The sequence below is a fragment of the Brachyistius frenatus genome, unplaced genomic scaffold, assembly GCF_029030835.1.
Source record: "Brachyistius frenatus isolate BFR_SWC_R1_liver_20210118 unplaced genomic scaffold, ASM2903083v1 Contig_118, whole genome shotgun sequence".
Classification (NCBI taxonomy): domain Eukaryota; kingdom Metazoa; phylum Chordata; class Actinopteri; family Embiotocidae; genus Brachyistius; species Brachyistius frenatus.
Genome location: NW_027210717.1, coordinates 1,283,081 through 1,300,781, shown reverse-complemented (window position 1 = coordinate 1,300,781; position 17,701 = coordinate 1,283,081). Strand labels below are relative to the sequence as shown.

At 40.3% G+C, this 17,701-nt stretch overlaps 2 protein-coding genes across 2 annotated transcripts; both read right to left on the bottom strand.

The window, feature by feature from the left end:
• Positions 1-4,840: 4,840 nt before the first annotated feature.
• On the bottom strand, positions 4,841-5,768 carry LOC138629607 (olfactory receptor 11H2-like). Its single transcript, XM_069713420.1, is given in 2 exon segments — positions 4,841-5,446; positions 5,448-5,768. Coding segments are annotated over 2 exon segments (927 nt in total).
• Positions 5,769-10,094: 4,326 nt separating this feature from the next.
• Positions 10,095-11,027, bottom strand: LOC138629606 (olfactory receptor 4C12-like). Its single transcript, XM_069713419.1, has one exon. The coding sequence runs from the start codon at positions 11,025-11,027 to the stop codon at positions 10,095-10,097; it is 933 nt and encodes a 310-aa protein (XP_069569520.1).
• Positions 11,028-17,701: the final 6,674 nt, after the last annotated feature.

The window sequence follows — 17,701 nt, the reverse complement described above, 5'->3', positions numbered from 1 at the left end:
TGTCTTTGCTTATTAAAGGCCTTCAGCACCAAACACTTCCACTGACTCCTCGCCTTCTTCCGCTAACCACCGATCTTATTTCTCGCTGCATTGCCACCCTTCGCTCTAACCACTTTTCCACCCACCTAGCGTGCACCCTGCAATCCATGTTTCTACTTGCTTTCTTCGGTTTCTTGCGATGCTCAGAATTTGCTTCTTCTTCAGCCAAGTTTAACCGTAGTCTCCATCCTTGTGTATCAGACCTTTATCCCATCTCCGAAGATTGCTTAGGCTATTCGCTCAAATGGAGCAAAACAAACCAGGTCATCAACCCAGTTCCCATATTTTACTTTAAACTAAATTCATATGAGCCCCTACAAACCTCTCATACACTATCAGTAGCTCAGGAAAACACAGCAAACTTCTTCCCATGAACCGCTGTTCATCACCGAAACAGGCCAAGTCGCCAATCGATCCTGGTTCTTTTCACACTTCAGGGAAGTCCTAATCACCTCTGGGATTAATCCTGACTCTTTCTCTGGCCACTCCTTCCGCATAGGGGCAGCCACCACCGTGTCAAGCAGAAGAATCCCAGACCACCTCATCAAGGTCATGGGCTGCTGGTCTTCCCAAGCCTTCCAACTTTACACTCGCCACAGCTTCAATGACCTGCGCTAAGGGCAGGCAGCCTTGCTTTCTTAGGAGGGCTTAGGAGGGCTTAGGAGGGTTTCGTCTCGCGGTTGTCGAACTGTAAAAATCTCGAGTAAGTGTGATAGACTTTGAGTGGCATAATGGCACGGAAAATAACCCTTCCGCCCTCCGCGTCCCATAGACTGGGACTCGGGACCTGTAGACGCTGGCCAGGATGAGAAGCCCTATGATGGTTTTATTGAACACATGCTGTATTGGGGATTGCAAAAGGAGTTGAACCAGGACCAGCCACCCGGTGACATAGCACAAGCAGGACCTTAGTTCGTAGTAGTCTACTGGGTTACAGTGCTGAGGTTGACCAGGTTCAGTGTCAAATCAAACGTTTACGCAGCGCAACTTTTCTTTTGTTTTCTTTTCTGATATTAACTATAAACAAGCTGAACCAGAGCATTAAATCCGTGTCTATATAGCAAACAAGTTCGTGTTGATACATTTTGAAAATGGACCACCTAGTCCATCGATTTCTCATTGACCATGGTCACAATAATGACAATTCTGTGTTTCTGGGAATTAACTTTTGTGTTTTTGTCTCTCTACCAGTGAACACTTTACGTGCCATGGGTGTCAGTGACAAATTCATGTGTGACCATAAACTACTGGTAGATAAAACCAGAGAAAGGTGGATGTTGCCCTACTCCCGAATGATATCACAGCAGCGAGAGCAGGTACCACAGCAACAAAAACACAGGTTTCTGGCAGATTACCAAGATGTACAGCATCGCCGTGTTCTCGCAGTAGAGCAGCCCTGTGTTCTCACAGTACACTCCACAAGTCCGGATTTTACATATCACACTCCAGCCATGCCCAGCGATACGATCTATGCTACCTATCAACCCAAACTCGGGGAGAATCGCTGCAGAAACTCCAAAACGGATCAAGCTGTAAAGGAGCAGAATCCTCAAGTGGGCTGTGCTACGCAATCTCAACGTAAACCACAGCTGAGCCCCGATGTGAGAAGGGATATGAGGCTGCGCTCTGACAAAAGAAAGAATATGCGTCAGCTAAGGTCCTACACCAAACACCTGGGTCAGGTTCACACTGCCTACAATTATTAAACAAACAGCAACAAAATCATCCAGAATATGGTCCATTCGGTTCATCCCACCAGAGGGTTCCACTAGACTAAAGGGTGGATGTCTAAAAAAAAGAGTTTGGATTTGTATAAAAGGGAGTGTATGTCTGGTCTCAACTCAGACCTTGACTGAAACATTGACTTTGCTACATCTCTGATTTGAGACAGGACTGAAACCCCACAAAACCGAACTAGTAACCGTTTGGTTCAGACTCACTTTCAGCCAACCTGGCTCTCTGATTGGAGTTAAAGTCCAATCACTTCACAGTTGACACTGTTACACGAGAGCTTCACCTACACGAATCGGGTACGCTCAGCTACAATGGACTGTACCACAGCCCCAGGACAAAGTTACCTTTACACCAGCACCGTGACCACCGGTAGCACTACCACTGTCACCTTTTCACGAGCCAAAAATGGGAGGACATGTGCAGTTGTACTCGGTCAACAAATTGGAGAGTACAACAACGTTTACACTCATACGGACAATGAGGAAGACAACGGGTTACACAAGGCAGACACAGCTACAGCAGATGAGGGACCTGTCGACTACGAAGAAGATGAGTGTTCTTGGTCAGACTCAGATACAAGAGATGAGGGACCCTCGGACCGCGAAGAGGATGAATCATTTTGGTTGGACCCAGATTATGATCAAGCTCTCCAATATTACAACGGAGATGAAGTTGTGGAATGGTGCAGCTTTGGCCTGGAGTTCGAGGCATCGTTCGATGGAGGCTTTTGGTATAAACCCGGTGGATGCATCAACTGTTATGGAAAAGCCATAGGAGTTGTGTTTGAAGAGACGGAATGACACAATGACTAAGAACATTGACATGTTCAACAAATGTGCTTACATTGTAGAACCCAAACTATTGGATATTGCCTATAGTAGCAGATCCGTGTGTATTAGAATGTATAACGTGACAGTTCTGTAACCCCAACTTGTTCACAATAAAGACAATCGAGATCGTGTGTACAGCGTGTCTATTGTTTATTTGATCAAGTCACAATTACAAGCACATAAATTAAATACACATGCTACTTGTAATATATCTCACCAGTGATTCTGATAGACCTTTCACCACTGTGCATCTCGTCTCTGATGTGACATAAAAGCAACAAGGCTGAGAGCATGTCGTCTCTGGTGTACTCTCCGTCTACAGATTTCTTCCCCCCTGTAGTCACCGTACTGCCTTTCACGGACTCAGTGATAGTGACCATTGTCATTTCTTCTCTCAATTTCCCCAGTAGAAGTTTGCCTTGCTCAGCGTGACACTTGTCAGTGAGCCTATCCCGGGGTAGAGTTATAATGTCACGTGTTTCCAATATATTCGCAGTGATGTCAATGGCCAAATTGACTCCCTTTTGCGAGCGCCTGTACATGAACACGTCCATCTTGGAGCCCATCTTGTTACTGCAACCTGCACCCTTGAAGGTACCAATGCTCGACTCGATCATCCAAGTTTTCTTGGTAGCCTCCGATAACACTGCCCATCCCAGGGACATTACGGTGCCGCAGTAATGTAGCGTTTCTTTATTGATCGAGGACACTGTACTGAGAACCATAGCAAGTTTGGTCTTGGCACCCACGTGCTTCCCCAGCATGTACTTGTTATTGATGTGCGACCACTTGCTGTAGAACAGCACCTTGAACCCAGAGTGCACCAGTGAGTGTTCGATTAGTTTTTTCACGTTGAACAGAGTGTTGACGTAGGTGTTTTGTTTAAACACTATTACTACAGATACTTCTCTCCACATCACTCTGGGCAACAGAAGTTTCAGTAGTCTGATATGGGCAGAACAGACAGGACAGGGTGTATAAAGTATCTGAAAGCCCCACTTGAGTCAAAGTACAGATATTTTACCAGAAAATAACTTCGGTGAAAGTCACCTATTACAAAATTACTTGAGTAAAAGACATAAAGTAGGTGATATTAACAGTAATTAATCATCAAAAATAATTTCATGATTAGATGTTCTTAAGTATTAAAGGTAAAAGTAAAAGCAAGCGTTGACAATTTTAAGAATTATGAAGTTTATTTTTTTAAAACATCACTGTAACACTTGCTGAACTTCACTACAAATGAAAATTAGGATTAATATTAGTCAATTATAATAAGGTCATCTGAAGTAGTTACAACAACTTGCCAGACCTGCTTGCATGCATTTTGTATCATCAGGCTGCCAAATTTCTTCAGGGTTTATTATGTAGGAACGAAGTAACTATGCTACCTAGGAGAAATGTAGTGGAGTGAAATTTGATAGAAATCTAAACTAAAGTAAAGTACCAATAGTCCCAAAAAACACCTTCGTACTGTAATGAAGTACATTACACAACTGCCCAAGGGCACCAGTTTACTGTACTGTGGGCAACACTGCTCTAGAGGGCTAAACTACAGGCATTGTTTTGCCTGTAGTTTACTAACATAATGTTTTATAAATCTTTTGAGGAAAAATTCCACATTGTACAAAAAAAAATCTCAAAAAGTAGGAATCTGATAAATAATAAATAGAGCCAAACAACATATTCAGTAAATTAAATTCAGTGTGTATAAATTGTATACATTACAGGACTTGAAGGTCATAAGTATGGCATGACCTGTGCATTGTCTATGAAGCTGTGCAGTCATATACGTAGCTACCAGCTCTTTCAAGTAAACCTGGAAATACACTGGTCCATGCACTAAAACATTCAAAACGCAAAAAAAAAAAAAAAAAAAAAAAAAAAAAAAAAAAAAAAAAAAAAAAAAAAAAAAAAAAAAAAAAAAAAAAAAAAAAAAAAAAAAAAAAAAAAAAAAAAAAAAATTTTTTTTTTTTTTTTTTTTTTTTTTTTTTTTTTTTTTTTTTTTTTTTTTTTTTTTTTTTTTTTTTTTTTTTTTTTTTTTTTTTTTTTTTTTTTTTTTTTTTTTTTTTTTTTTTTTTTTTTTTTTTTTTTTTTTTTTTAAAACAAAGACAAAACATGCGATGAATGACATAGCAGTGTCTTATTCAAAAACTTTTTTTTCATAAAAAGACAGTTTTAGAATCACCGCAGAACAATCATTGCAGAAGGAAGAACTCACAATCTGTGTCAATAAATCAGGTTATTTTGGCTGGACAGAACAAACCTTTTAGGCGTTTGGAAATGTCTTTCATTTTCAGCCCGTATATGAAAGGATTAAACAAAGGATGATACAGAACAATTTGTAACGTCATAATTAAACGTGCAGTTTTTGGAAGGTCAGATTCCACTCAAGCTATGCTTATATCATATGCACTCAAACAGGAAAAGCTAATTAAAACTAACAGGTGGGGTAAACACGTCTCTGCTGCTTTTTTCCTCACTTCTTTACAACTCCGGTACGATACAACAAGTATTTTTGAATATGAAAAACCAATTAAGAGCATAGGGAGAATTACGAGATTGAATAGAGCAACCACACCAAATATGGTGAGTAATCTTGAACTGACACATTGAAGTGCGTAAATGGAATTGTTACAAAATATTCCCTTTAAATCAAAATTACACAGTTTTGCCTCAGCAATCAGTATTATTGGGATTACTGAATGACAAGCAGGTATGAACCAAGCTAAAGCCAAGAAAATACTGATTGTGTTTTTTCTCATGATAGTGGGATATAGCAGAGGTTTACATATTGACACATATCTGTCATAGGCCATAGCTAACAAAAGAAAGAATTCTGAAGTACCCAGACAGGAAAACATAAAAAAATTGAAAGAGACACATTGAATATGTTACGATCTGTTTTTCAGATAAAAAGTCAATCAGAAGCTTTGGGTAAATACTTGTGCTGTAAAGAACAGAGTTCAGTAACAAAGCTGCAATGAAAACATACATAGGTTCATGCAGATTTTTGTGAATCCAGATGAGGTACGCGATAGTAGAATTACTGCAGATTATTAAAATATATACTGTAAAAATAATAACAAAATAAACATATCTATATTTGCTAATTTCCACATACCCACCAAGAGTTATCTCGGTAATATTAAACTCATAATCCATTTGTGTTTTTAAAAACTAAATATTCAATAATAAAACAGACAAATTGCATAACTAGTGTACATGAATAATTACTCAAAAGTAATTACACCAACATCCAACCTTCACCAAGAGTCTTATTCATTTAAACATACCTGAAGTTTAAATGCACTTTGTGTATGTTCACCTAAAACATTTAAAAAGTAAATCATTTGAGTCTGTGGAAAGTTTTTTATCAGAATGCCTCATCCTCTAAGGATCTCAGCTCTGCAGGCCTGATGTCACGCCGTTGTTCAACCTGCAGCCCATTACGCAATCTTTCCAACTGACAATTTTGGCCGTTGTAGTTCAGAACAACTAACCAGTCCTCTTAACTAGTTTCATGTGAAGTGTTGTTGGTCTGCAATGGCCAACATGTTATTGTAGATTTGAGGCATACTTTTCTACAGTGGTTTTGATAACTTTATCCATGCATGTCGTAGGCTGCTTGATGCCACATTAGCCGAAACTTGGGAGTAACGGCATCAGGTTTTGGTATGCTGGACAACACATACACTATGAGCTTGAAGTTCAGTATTGTGCTATTTCAGTAAGGATTGATTGACAGTTGAGCTCTTGGTGTAGTGTTTAAAGCAGCCTTCATGACCTCTCTGTCATTGTCCAAAGTGGGACTGAAGTAAAACTTTCTCATAAACAACCTGGTCTCTCAGTAATGAGCGTAAGGCTTTGAAAGGGACTAAAAATTCTGTGCTATCACATTTAAAGGACTTCTGTGCTAGTCACAGGTTGGCCATTACGAGCACCATGTTTGAGCATAAAGGTGGTCCATAATTGTACCTGGTACCAGAACACCTTAGGCCGGAGATCAATGATCAACTTTGTAGTTCTATCATCTAATCTGCAGCCATATGTCCGGGACACTCGGGTGGAGGAGCAGAGCTGTCAACTGATCACCAGCTGGTGGTAAGTTGGATCAAATGGCGGGGGAGTCGGCTGGAAAGACCTGGCATACCCAAACGCATAGTGAGGGATAACTGGGAATGTCTGGCGGAGACCACTGTCCAGGAGATCTTCAACTCCTACCTCCAGAAGAACTTCTCACATCCCGAGGGAGGTTGAGGACATGGAAACTGAGTGCACCACGTTCAAAGCCTCTATTGTGGACGAGGCCGCTAGGAGTTGTATTCGGAAGGTCATCGGTGCCTGTCGTGGTGGCAACCCGAGAACCCGGTGGTGGACACTGGGGGTGAGGGAACCTGTCAAGCTGAAAAAGGAGGCCTTTTGGGCCTGGTTGGCTCAGGGGTCTCCTGAAGCAGCTGAGAGATACCGGCAGGCCAGAAGGGCTTCGACTGCGGTGGTCGCGGATGCAAAAACTTAGGCGTGGGAGGTCTCTGAGTAGTCATAAAGCTCCTCTGTGGCAAGGCACAAGGGGTGGATGAGATCCACCCCAAGATGCTGAAGGCCCTGGACATTGTTGGGGTGCCCCAAAACTACTGGAGGGGTCCTGGGAGTTTGCCCATCCAGTCTACATGTGCTTGGACCACTGACAGATGTATAGATAAAGTATCAGAGACAGATTAAACATTTTAAGGCAGCAGTCTTATTTCTATTTGGGCATGTGGTGTGGTCTGTAAGAATTATAACTAAGTTGAAGAGAAGAACTGCTAAATGCACAGTTATCACTTTGCAATGGAATATAATGAAATACTTGTCCATCAAATACACTGCTCAAAAAAATAAAGGGAACACTTAAACAACACAATGTAACTCCAAGTCAATCACACTTCTGGGAAATCAACCTGTCCAGTTAGGAAGCAACACTGATTGTGAATCAACTTCACCTGCTGTTGTGCAAATGGAACAGACAACAGGTGGAAATGAGGCAATTATCAAGACAACCCTATAAAGGAACGGTTCTGCAGGTGGTGACCACAGACCATTTCTCTGTCCTCATCCTGTCTGGATGATTTTTGGTCACTTTTGCATTTTGCCAGTGTCCTCACCACTAGAGGTAGCATGAGGTGTGTACAACCCACAGAAGTTGATCAGGTAGTGCAGCTCATCCAAGATGGCACATCAATGCACGCTGTGGCAAGAAGGTTTGCTGTGTCTGTCAGCACAGTGTCAAGAGCACAGAGGACATACCAGGAGACAGGCCAGTACACCAGGAGACGTGGAGGGGGCCGTAGGAGGACAACAACCCAGCAGCGGGACCGCTATCTGCTCCTTTGTGCAAGGAGGAACAGGAGGAGCACTGCCAGAGCCCTACAAAATGACCTCCAGCAGGCCACTAATGTGCATGTTTCTAGCCAGAGGTACCCTGACTGCCATTAGGTACCGGGATGAGATCCTCAGACCCATTGAAGACCATCTGCTGGTGCAGTGGGCCCCGGGTTCCTTCTGATGCAGGACAATGCTCGGCCTCATGTGGCTGGAGTGTGTCAGCAGTTCCTGCATGATGAAGGCATCGATGCTATGCACCGGCCCGCCCGTTCCCCAGACCTGAATCCAATCCAGCACATCTGGGACATCGTGTCTCATTCCGTCCACCGACACCACGTCGCACAACAGACTGTCCAGGAGTGGACTGTTGCTTTGATCCGGGTCTGGGAGGAGATCCCTCAGGAGAACATCCGTGGTCTCATCAGGAGCATGCCCAGGTGTTGTAGGGAGTGATACAGGCACGTGGAGGACACACACACTACTGAGACTCATTTTGACTTGTCTTGAGGAATTTCCACAGAAGTTGGATCAGCCTGTGATCTGATTTTTCCACTTTTATTTTGAATATGATTATAAATCCAGACCTCCATGGGATAATGATTTTGATTTCCATTGATCATTCTTGTTATTTTGTTCTCAACACATTCCTCTATGTCATGAGTAAAGATTTTCAACTGGAATATTTCATTCATTGAGATCTAGGATGTGTTGTTTAAGTGTTCCCTTTATTTATTTTGAGCAGTGTATATTGACAGTCTCCAGAAACCTCCAGCAGAGTTAAACAGCTGCTAGATTTCTGTCATTGCAATTTTTGGATGTCCTCTTGTTCAATCAGTGTTCTTCTAACTTTTTGACAGCTTCTTGCTTTGGCTATGTACGCAAATGTTCATTTTTGTTTTACCGAACTGGCACAAACTTACAATCTGGTAAAATGGTTAATTTGATGGAGGACGAATATCAGTCAGGAGACATTGTTTGATAGAACTGTGTTTTACGGATCTTGATGGACCCCAGAGACAACAGATCCTTCTGGAGTTCCAGTTTCCAGTGAAAGCCCTTTGGATCTTACTTTCTAGATTTTGACAAGCAGTTAAATGTCAGTGAACAGATAACAAAGTTGCTCAAGGCAGATTACCTGCGGCAGAGGTATGTCCATAGTTTGAGCTCCACCAGTTTCAAGTCATCATTTGTATCTCCTGATTTCTATAAAGCAGGGCTGCCTTTGTACCTCTCTCTCTCCATTTCCACCTAGACCTCTTGGGTTGTGTTATTTTGTTACTTTAATTTTGTTCACATGACGCACTCACTCCATTAGTGATGTACTGACACTACACTCTAGTTTACGTTAATATTGGTTAAATACATTTATTTTATAGTACTTTTCAACTTGTGTGGTCTCCCTTTGTCTGGACCTTGAGCCATTTCATTACAATCTCAACCATTTTTTTTACCGTCCAATTACTAAAGATGCTTTCTAAACCTCTAAAGCTTAATTTTGTTGTTTTGTTTTCTTAATAGCCATATACCCTTTGAAAGTAAAGCCTTGGGTCAGGCTCATTAATAGCTCAGTGTAACCAGCACTTCTGTGTTGAATAGGCTTGAGTATGGATGGTGACAGAGGATCAGAACATAAATAGAGCATAAATAATTGATTTGGATGACTTAGTTGCAATTACACTTATGAAGTATTCTTATATAGAATATCCAGCTTGAATATAATGTAAATTAGCTGTAAACAGTATTCTCAAAATTCTGCCTGTAAGTCTTAGTGTTATGAGGTGGACACTTAGAAGTAAGTCAGTCAAACTTATTGGAATCTTACTTGTACAGTTCAGGTTCTTACCATTGTCATACGAGTACAACTGAGTCAAGACCATAAGATGGTGTTGGATAATGTTTTATCTCTTATACTTCCCTTTGTTTCTTGTGATTTTGTAATAAAAAAATGTATAACCGTCAGTTTGAACAGTAATACACTGTTGAAGCCGACAATTATCTTTCAAGGGAATAATACAAGATATATCAAGGATATTTTTCAAGAACAAAGACAAGTCACATCGCTGACACTCATTATTGATTAAAAAAAAAGATTAACACTCAAAAATACATTATTTGTGAGTGTTAACTTTACTTGATTACGCATTCTACTTGACGAAACAGCTTCTTGAGGTGTTTAGAAATTTCTTTCATTTTCAGGCCATACATAATTGGATTAAAGAGGGGATGATACAAAACCACTTGTAAAGTCATTATTAAACGTACAGTTTTTGAAATATCAGATTCCAATCTAACTATAATAATGTCAAATAAACACAACAATGAAAAGCTAATTAAAACAAACAGGTGAGGCAAACAGGTCTGTGCAGCTTTTGTCCTGACTTCCCTGCAACTTCGAGAGGTTATTATCAGTATCCTTGTGTACGTGAAAACTATGTAGATTATAGGCAAGAATACAATATTGACCAAAATAATTACTCCATATATAGCTAGCATTCCTGAGCTCACACAATGAAGTTTGAACATGGAATTGTTACAAAATATTCCTTTCAGAGCAAAGTTACAGACTCTTTCATGAGCATTCAGTATACTTGATGCTGCCACCTGAAGAGCAGGCACAATCCAAGCCAAGACCAAGAAAATACAGACAGTTGTTTGTTTCATGATAGTTGGATATTGCAGAGGTTTACATATAGACACATATCTGTCATATGCCATGGCTGCCAACAGCAAAAATTCAGAACCCCCTAAACTGTAGTATAAAAAGAATTGCAAGAGACAGGCTGAATAAGATATAATCTGTTTTTCAGATAAAAAGTCAACTAAAAGCTTTGGGTAGATCGCAGTGCTGAACAGAACAGAGTTGATAAGCAAAGCTGCAATGAAAACATACATGGGCTCATGTAGGTTTTGGTGAATCACCACAAGACAAACAATAGTGGAATTACATCCAATTATTAGAAGATATAGAGTAAAAATAATCAGAAAATAGACATATTTGTATTTTTCCACTTCTACATACCCAGTAAGGGTTATATAAGTGACATTCAGTTCTTCATCCATTAAAGCTGTAAAAAACAAAAAAATTATCAATTAAGCAGACAGATAACATTACAGACATACTTAAGGAGGTCTCCCTTTGAAGCCAGACTTACCATAACATCTGTATTCCAGATCACTTGATGCTGAAGTACACTTGGTTTGTGTATCTCTCAATTTTAGAAGTGCGCTGTCTGAGTCTTCTGTTTTTATCAGGCTGCTTCACCCTCCGTGGATCTCATTAAACTCTCCACCAGAGACAAAATAACATGACCAGCTTTGTCCAACTTTAGATGTCTGAAAGCAAAAGGACTGCTGTACCCGTTACAAAGTTTTCCATGGTAAAATAAATTCATTATAATAGCAAAATCTACAACTACTTTCAAATAGCTATGGACCAGTATACTGCATATTAGTCATATATTCATCAACATCTCTTTGTACGGTTTACTTTCGTGCTGCTTCGCTTAAAAAGGGTTGTAGCAAGACTGTCCTACTGTGGGGTTCCTTAGACACAGACAACCCGCTGCACACACAGAGTTGAGTTCAAACTTATTTATTTGTCAGGCCACTCGACCTCTCCCTGTCATGGCGCTCTCCTGCCCTGCCTCCGAGCGTCTGTCCAGTCACTGCTCCTCACCTCCTCTCCTCTTTCCAGGTTCCGCTCACTTATCATGGAGAGACAAAATCTGTCATGATTGGGGTCAGCTGGACTAATTATCCTCTTCCCGGCACCGTTCCCTGAATCACTCCCCACTCTTTCCCCCCTGCAGCTGAGCTAACCACACCCCGCCACCACAAGGGTAAAAACATAGAGTCCTGTGACTGATGTACTAATATTATGTGCCTATTTTCACAGTAGAAATGGGTTGAACATGTGTTTTCATTCCTAACAGGTATCCATCTTGACTATTCCATAATCAAAATTCCAATGAAAAGACGAAATGGTAGTGGAAAAAACGCATTCTCATTTCCAAGTCGTCAAGTACTAACGTTTACAAGGTGCCATGTGCTTTACATACAGGCAGCAAAATGATGTGATTATGGTTAAGAAAAGATCATTGTTTGGGTTAAAGGTGACATGGTCGCCGTTTAATTAGGGTTAGGCACAGAAAGTCCTTAGTTAGTGTGAGGAAAAGTTCATAGTTTCGGTTACTTAAAAGAAATCCACATTGACTTTTGCTTTATCATGGAGTTTAACACCATTCTCAACCTCCACCTTTACCCTACGTCTATTGTTAATAGTATGTATTCCACTGGCACAGACAGCTATATTTTGTTTTCATTATTTCCCTAAATTGTGTTCCATCTTGCCTTAAGCACACAGTGGTGTTTTGGGATCTGGGGTTTCCGTTCTGGGCTCGTTGCTACGAGCTATTATGTCCCTACGCAACTATGGTGAGAGTTATATCCGTATTCTCAGCACAAAGTCAAACATGTTTCCCTTCAGGTTTTGATAGAGTTCCTGCCCCAAATGAAGAGTTGTGGGGTCTTGTTCAGAAGTGAGGGTTTGATGGAGCAGGAGATTGACTGGCAGATTGGTGCAGCATGAGCCGTAAAGCAGGTGTAGTACTGGACCATGTTGGTGACAAGGCAGCTGGGCGAGAAGGCAAAGCTTTTGTTTTAACAGTTGATCTATGGTCAGAGCCTAACCTGGGATTGTAAGGTTTGGATAGTGACTGAAAGAATGAGATCGGGTATACAAGCAGCTTAAAGGGTGGCCAGGCTTAGCCTTGAGATTCCCATTCTTGCCTGATATATATTGCATCTGGAAGGTGTTCACAGCGCTTCACTTTTTCCACATTTTGCTATGTTACAGCCTTCTTCCAAAATGGATTAAAAAAAGTTCTTCAATATTCTACACACAATACCCCATAATGATAACGTGAAAAAAGTTTTTTTGAAATTTTTGCAATTCTATTAAAAATAAAAAACAAAAAAAATCACATACATAAGTATTCACAGCCTTTGCCATGACACTCAAAATTGAGCTCAGGTGCATCCTCCTTCTTCTTCTTTTAAGTTTTATGGCGGATAGCATCCAACAAAAGGTGCATTACCGCCACCTACTGTATTGGAGTGTGGACCAGAGTTACCTATCCCTTTACAAAAAAAAAAAGGAGTTGTATCAATTAGGTGCCCTAGATACGTTTACTCAATCCTGTTTCTTTCAGGCATTGTAGTACCTTTCCTGCCTCCATTTAAATTTAAATTTATTTCCTCTACTGCCAGCTTCCTCTTCAACCTGTCTCGCTTGAGTGTGAATTTCTGGCAATAACAAATGATATGCTCTACAGTTTCTGCTATTTTGCAGTGCTCACATAGTCCTGTTGGGTGTTTATTTATTAGTCGCATTGTTTTGTTCACCCTTGTGTGTCCAATCTTCAGTCTGGTTAATACGTTTTCTTCTGTGGTGCTTCCTCTGGATGTCCTCCCTTTGCCAACTTCTTTCTGAATAGTGTAAAGATGTCCTCCTGTGTCTCCTGCATCCCAACTGTGCTGCCATTCCTTAATAATATTTACTTTTATTATTGATTTAGCTTCTGTTTTGCTGAATAAAATGTCTGTCTTGTTCTGACATTCCAGGGCTTGCTTTGCTAATTTATCTGCTGTTTCGTTTCCTTTCACCCCTCTATGTGCCGGCACCCACATGAATGATACCAAAATACCCAAATGTTTAAGTCGGAACAGTGTTTCGTATATTTCATTGATTAAATCCTGCCTGCTATGAGATGTGAATGATTGACAATAATGCTGAACTGGAATCTGAACAGTTGATGACCTTTCTGATCTGAACCTCCTCCACCCACTGCAGTGATGTTAAAATGGCCAATGTCTCAACTGTATACACCGACAGATGGTCTGATGTTCTCCTTTTGACCTCATAATGCAAGAATGGAATGGTGATAGCAAAACCGAATCTACCTGTATTGGGATCTTTAGATCCATCTTTGTATGCTGGGGTAAATGATTGATATGTTGTCTGTAGTCTATCCTCCACCATTCCTGCAATATTACCAATATCTTGAAGTACATGGGTTTTGTTCAAAAAAAATTATCAACTGACACTGAGGGAAATAGCCAAGGTGGTGTTGCTGATGGCGGTACTGTAGAAGTGAATGTTATCTGATTTAATGTCATATCTCTTGCAAGTTTTCCACTGCTCCATGCAAAGCAGTCCTGTTTGGCCCTTTCACTTTCCCAACATGGCAGAAGCACCTTTGTGGTTGGATGCTTGCCTGATACCCTGCGGAGATCCCCGGAGATTCCACCATCGACTCTCACCTGCTGTCCTGTGTAGTCCCACGGAGGTCACCAGTCAGTTTCGGCCTGTAAGTCCTGCTTCATCCACGAAGATCGTCTCTGACGTCGAGCCTGCTGCACCCAGACTCCCGCCTCTGGTTCCTCCACGTCTGTCTCACAGCTGCTCCACCAGTGTTTTCAGACTAACCTGCTCCTCCCAGAGTCCCGTCTCTGGTTCATCTTCATGAAAATAAAGTTTGTTCTGTACCCGATCACTATTCTGTGTCTGCATTTGGGTCCTATCCTGTTGCACCTCATAACAATGTGTCATTTCCCCACAAATCTAAACTCAATCCATCATTATGTCTTTTTAGAGTTTTTGAATGTATTACAAATTAAAAGCTGTCCAGCAAAAATGTTTACTTTGAATGACCATAGTTTTAAGGTCCAAAGAAAATGCTGAATGTAGTTGTACCTGATTATGAATGGATTTATATCATGGGCACAAGTACAAATGTATTATATAAATCTAAAAAAGAAATACAAATAAGGGTACATTTAAAAAAAAATTAAAATTTAAAAAATAAAAAAAATCACACAACAATGTTATTTCATCATGTCAAGCTTCCGATACCAGAATTTTTTCTTTTTTTTGAATTGAGAATGTTGAATGTCGATGAAGTCACCCTCCTCATTGTAATTGTACTTTACAAAAGTTGTCATGTTTTTAGTGGTAAAGTGAGAATATTTCATTGAACACAACTTAATCTGAATATAAAATAGACGTGCGAGCAGGATTTGTAGCATTACAAGTTTGTGATCCGTCCTGATCCAGTATGACACATTCCCAAGAAGTGATGAAGAACTTTAAAGCCACTAGTGCACATACACTATACACTATATCCAAACACAGTCGGATAGATCATGTAAAACTGAACAACATTTCTATAGTTCAGATTGTTTGTTAATTAGGGAGAAAGAGGAGAAGTCATTTTGATAAGTTTTGTAAGATAACCAAACTTTTGTGTGAAAAAGTCACATTTATTATTTATCTTTAAACATTTCTGGAGGGGATCTTTCAGCTTCAACAAAAATAATTAATTAGAACACTGTTTCCAATTAGTATGATGCAATTTATTTTGAAAACACTGACATGGACCCTTTTTTTCAAATTTGTGGTTCGTTACATTGGGCTATGTAAGTGGAACTGACAGCCCCCAGCTGATGTAAGGATACTGTAATGTGTGTCATTAGTACCCCCCTCTCACCCCGTGTGGGCCTCCAGTTCTGTGGTAAACAACAGGCCAAGCCTCAGAGGAGCAGCCTGACTACAGCCAGCTAATTATGACCCAGTGGCCGCAGTGAGCTGGACTCGTGGGATGTCCTCCCATTTACCTCTGTAATCAGAATGATCTGTCAAACTATCCTGCATGTTGTATTGTTAAAAACACTCTGGACGCTCTGACTCTAGAGATTCTTTACTTTAATTACATGTATAATGAGTCACTAAGGTAGAAGTTATTGTGACACTAATAAATGTGGTCAACAGGTCATTATCGCTTTGGTCCTGAGAGAGCAATTAAACTTTAGGTTTGTGTTAATCCTCACAAACACGACCTTTAGCCAGAACCCTTGAACAACAACAATAATGTAATTTTGATGACATGGCTTATTAAAATATAAATGAATCCAAAAGTAAAAATACCAATTTGCAAAGTTTAATAACTCAAATAAATGTGACTGTATTTATTTGAAAAGGTAAAAATATATTTTTGGTCAGTGTTACAGGCGGTAGTCAGAAATCTAATGGGTGACTTTAACTGATTAAATATAATAGTTATGTGTGCTTAATCGTTTGCATAATTTGCATGTGATAACCCAGATGAGGAACATATTATTGGGTACATAAAATATTCACCACTATCTTGCCTTGATGGCGCCATCAGTATCATGAATTATTATTATTATTTTTACAGCTGGGATAGGCTCCAGCCCCTCCATGACCCTGTTCAGGATAAAGCAGGTGTAGAAGCTGGATGAAATGTCCTTCATTGCCTCCCAGTTTCTGCCCAGTTTTTACTCTTACAACCTAATTAACACAGTGAGTTTAATGAATTTGTAACCCAGACGATGGTCACATTAAAATTTTGAAAAAATTGTTTTCCCTTTGTTTTCAAATCTGTTTCACAGTTCAGATTGCTAATAACACCGAACCTACCAAAGTAATGCTGCTAGTGCTGCTATCTCGGAACACTATATCATCACCGATACCCCGTTTACAGCTGGTATTAGTATCTAGATAAATGCTACAGTACTTATAAATGCATATACTGTAGAACACGATGGGATCTGATATGTGTACAGTATTTGGAAGTGGTCAGATTCGTGTCATAATCTCAGTAGGTGTAAAAGTAATACATGCAGTGTACAATGCTGCCATTTTAGCAGGCATGTCTCAATCATCTACGTTCTAAGAGATGAGTGGCTTTTAATGAAGCAGTAAAGTACTTCATTAAAATCTGACTTTGTACAATATGGTAACTTTGAGATGTCTTTATTTCATAAAATGCAGTTATTGATATTTAGTGTATTGTGTTTTGTTGGGGTTCTGTTGATTTTATTTGTTCTTGCTCATATCTTATGGATGGTACTGTAAAGGCAACCAACATGGTGGCACGTTTCAGATGCAGCGGCCCCTCTATGTCCCGATACCACAGTGTTTAACTGTGTATCTTCGTCGTGTGCCTGTAATCCTTGGACTGCTTCGTCCGTCCACCATTTGAACGTTCTCAACTGCTGCTCTTCACCCCCGAGGTGGAAGCAAAGAGGGGGTTGGTGAGTGGGCATCCGGGTTCGGCTGGCAGCTGGGCTGGCAGTTGGACCCTACAGGCCGGCTGTCCCACCCATTCTCCTCGCAGATGTGCACTCCTTGGACAGCAAGGTGGATCACATGCGTGTTTGGGGTCTGGCCAGCGGGACATGAGAGAGTGCTGTGTTTGTGTGTTCACTGAGACATGGCGAGACAACAGCGTCCCAGACTCCGTTGTTCTTGACCGGCTCCCCTCTCTCTCACTTGCCCCATGGACTCTGAACTTTGGCACTATAGACCCATATTTGCACTACATTCTCTGTTTAATTGTTTTTTTGTTGTTGCAGATTTATGCTTTTCTTGTTTTGTCTTTTTATTTTGCAAACAGTGGGACTGTGAGAAAGGTTTTTTTTTTTTTTTCGATCCATCTGCATGCCTGTGTCATATGGTGGATTGATGCTAAAGAAGTTGAAATCGAAGCTGAAGTTATGTATGTTGCAAGTTTCCATCTAAATCAACTGACACTAATTCATAAAAATTAGGAAACAAATAATCAGGAAGCAAAACAGGTTAAAACAAAAACAAACAAAACCTAAAACATTTAAACATTCACAAAAAAGCAAATGGGTCAATTTTTGTATTTTCT

Coding starts and splice junctions, on each gene's coding strand:
- LOC138629606 (XM_069713419.1), bottom strand. CDS start 11,027: ATGGATGAAGAACTGAATGTCACTTATATAACCCTTACTGGGTATGTA.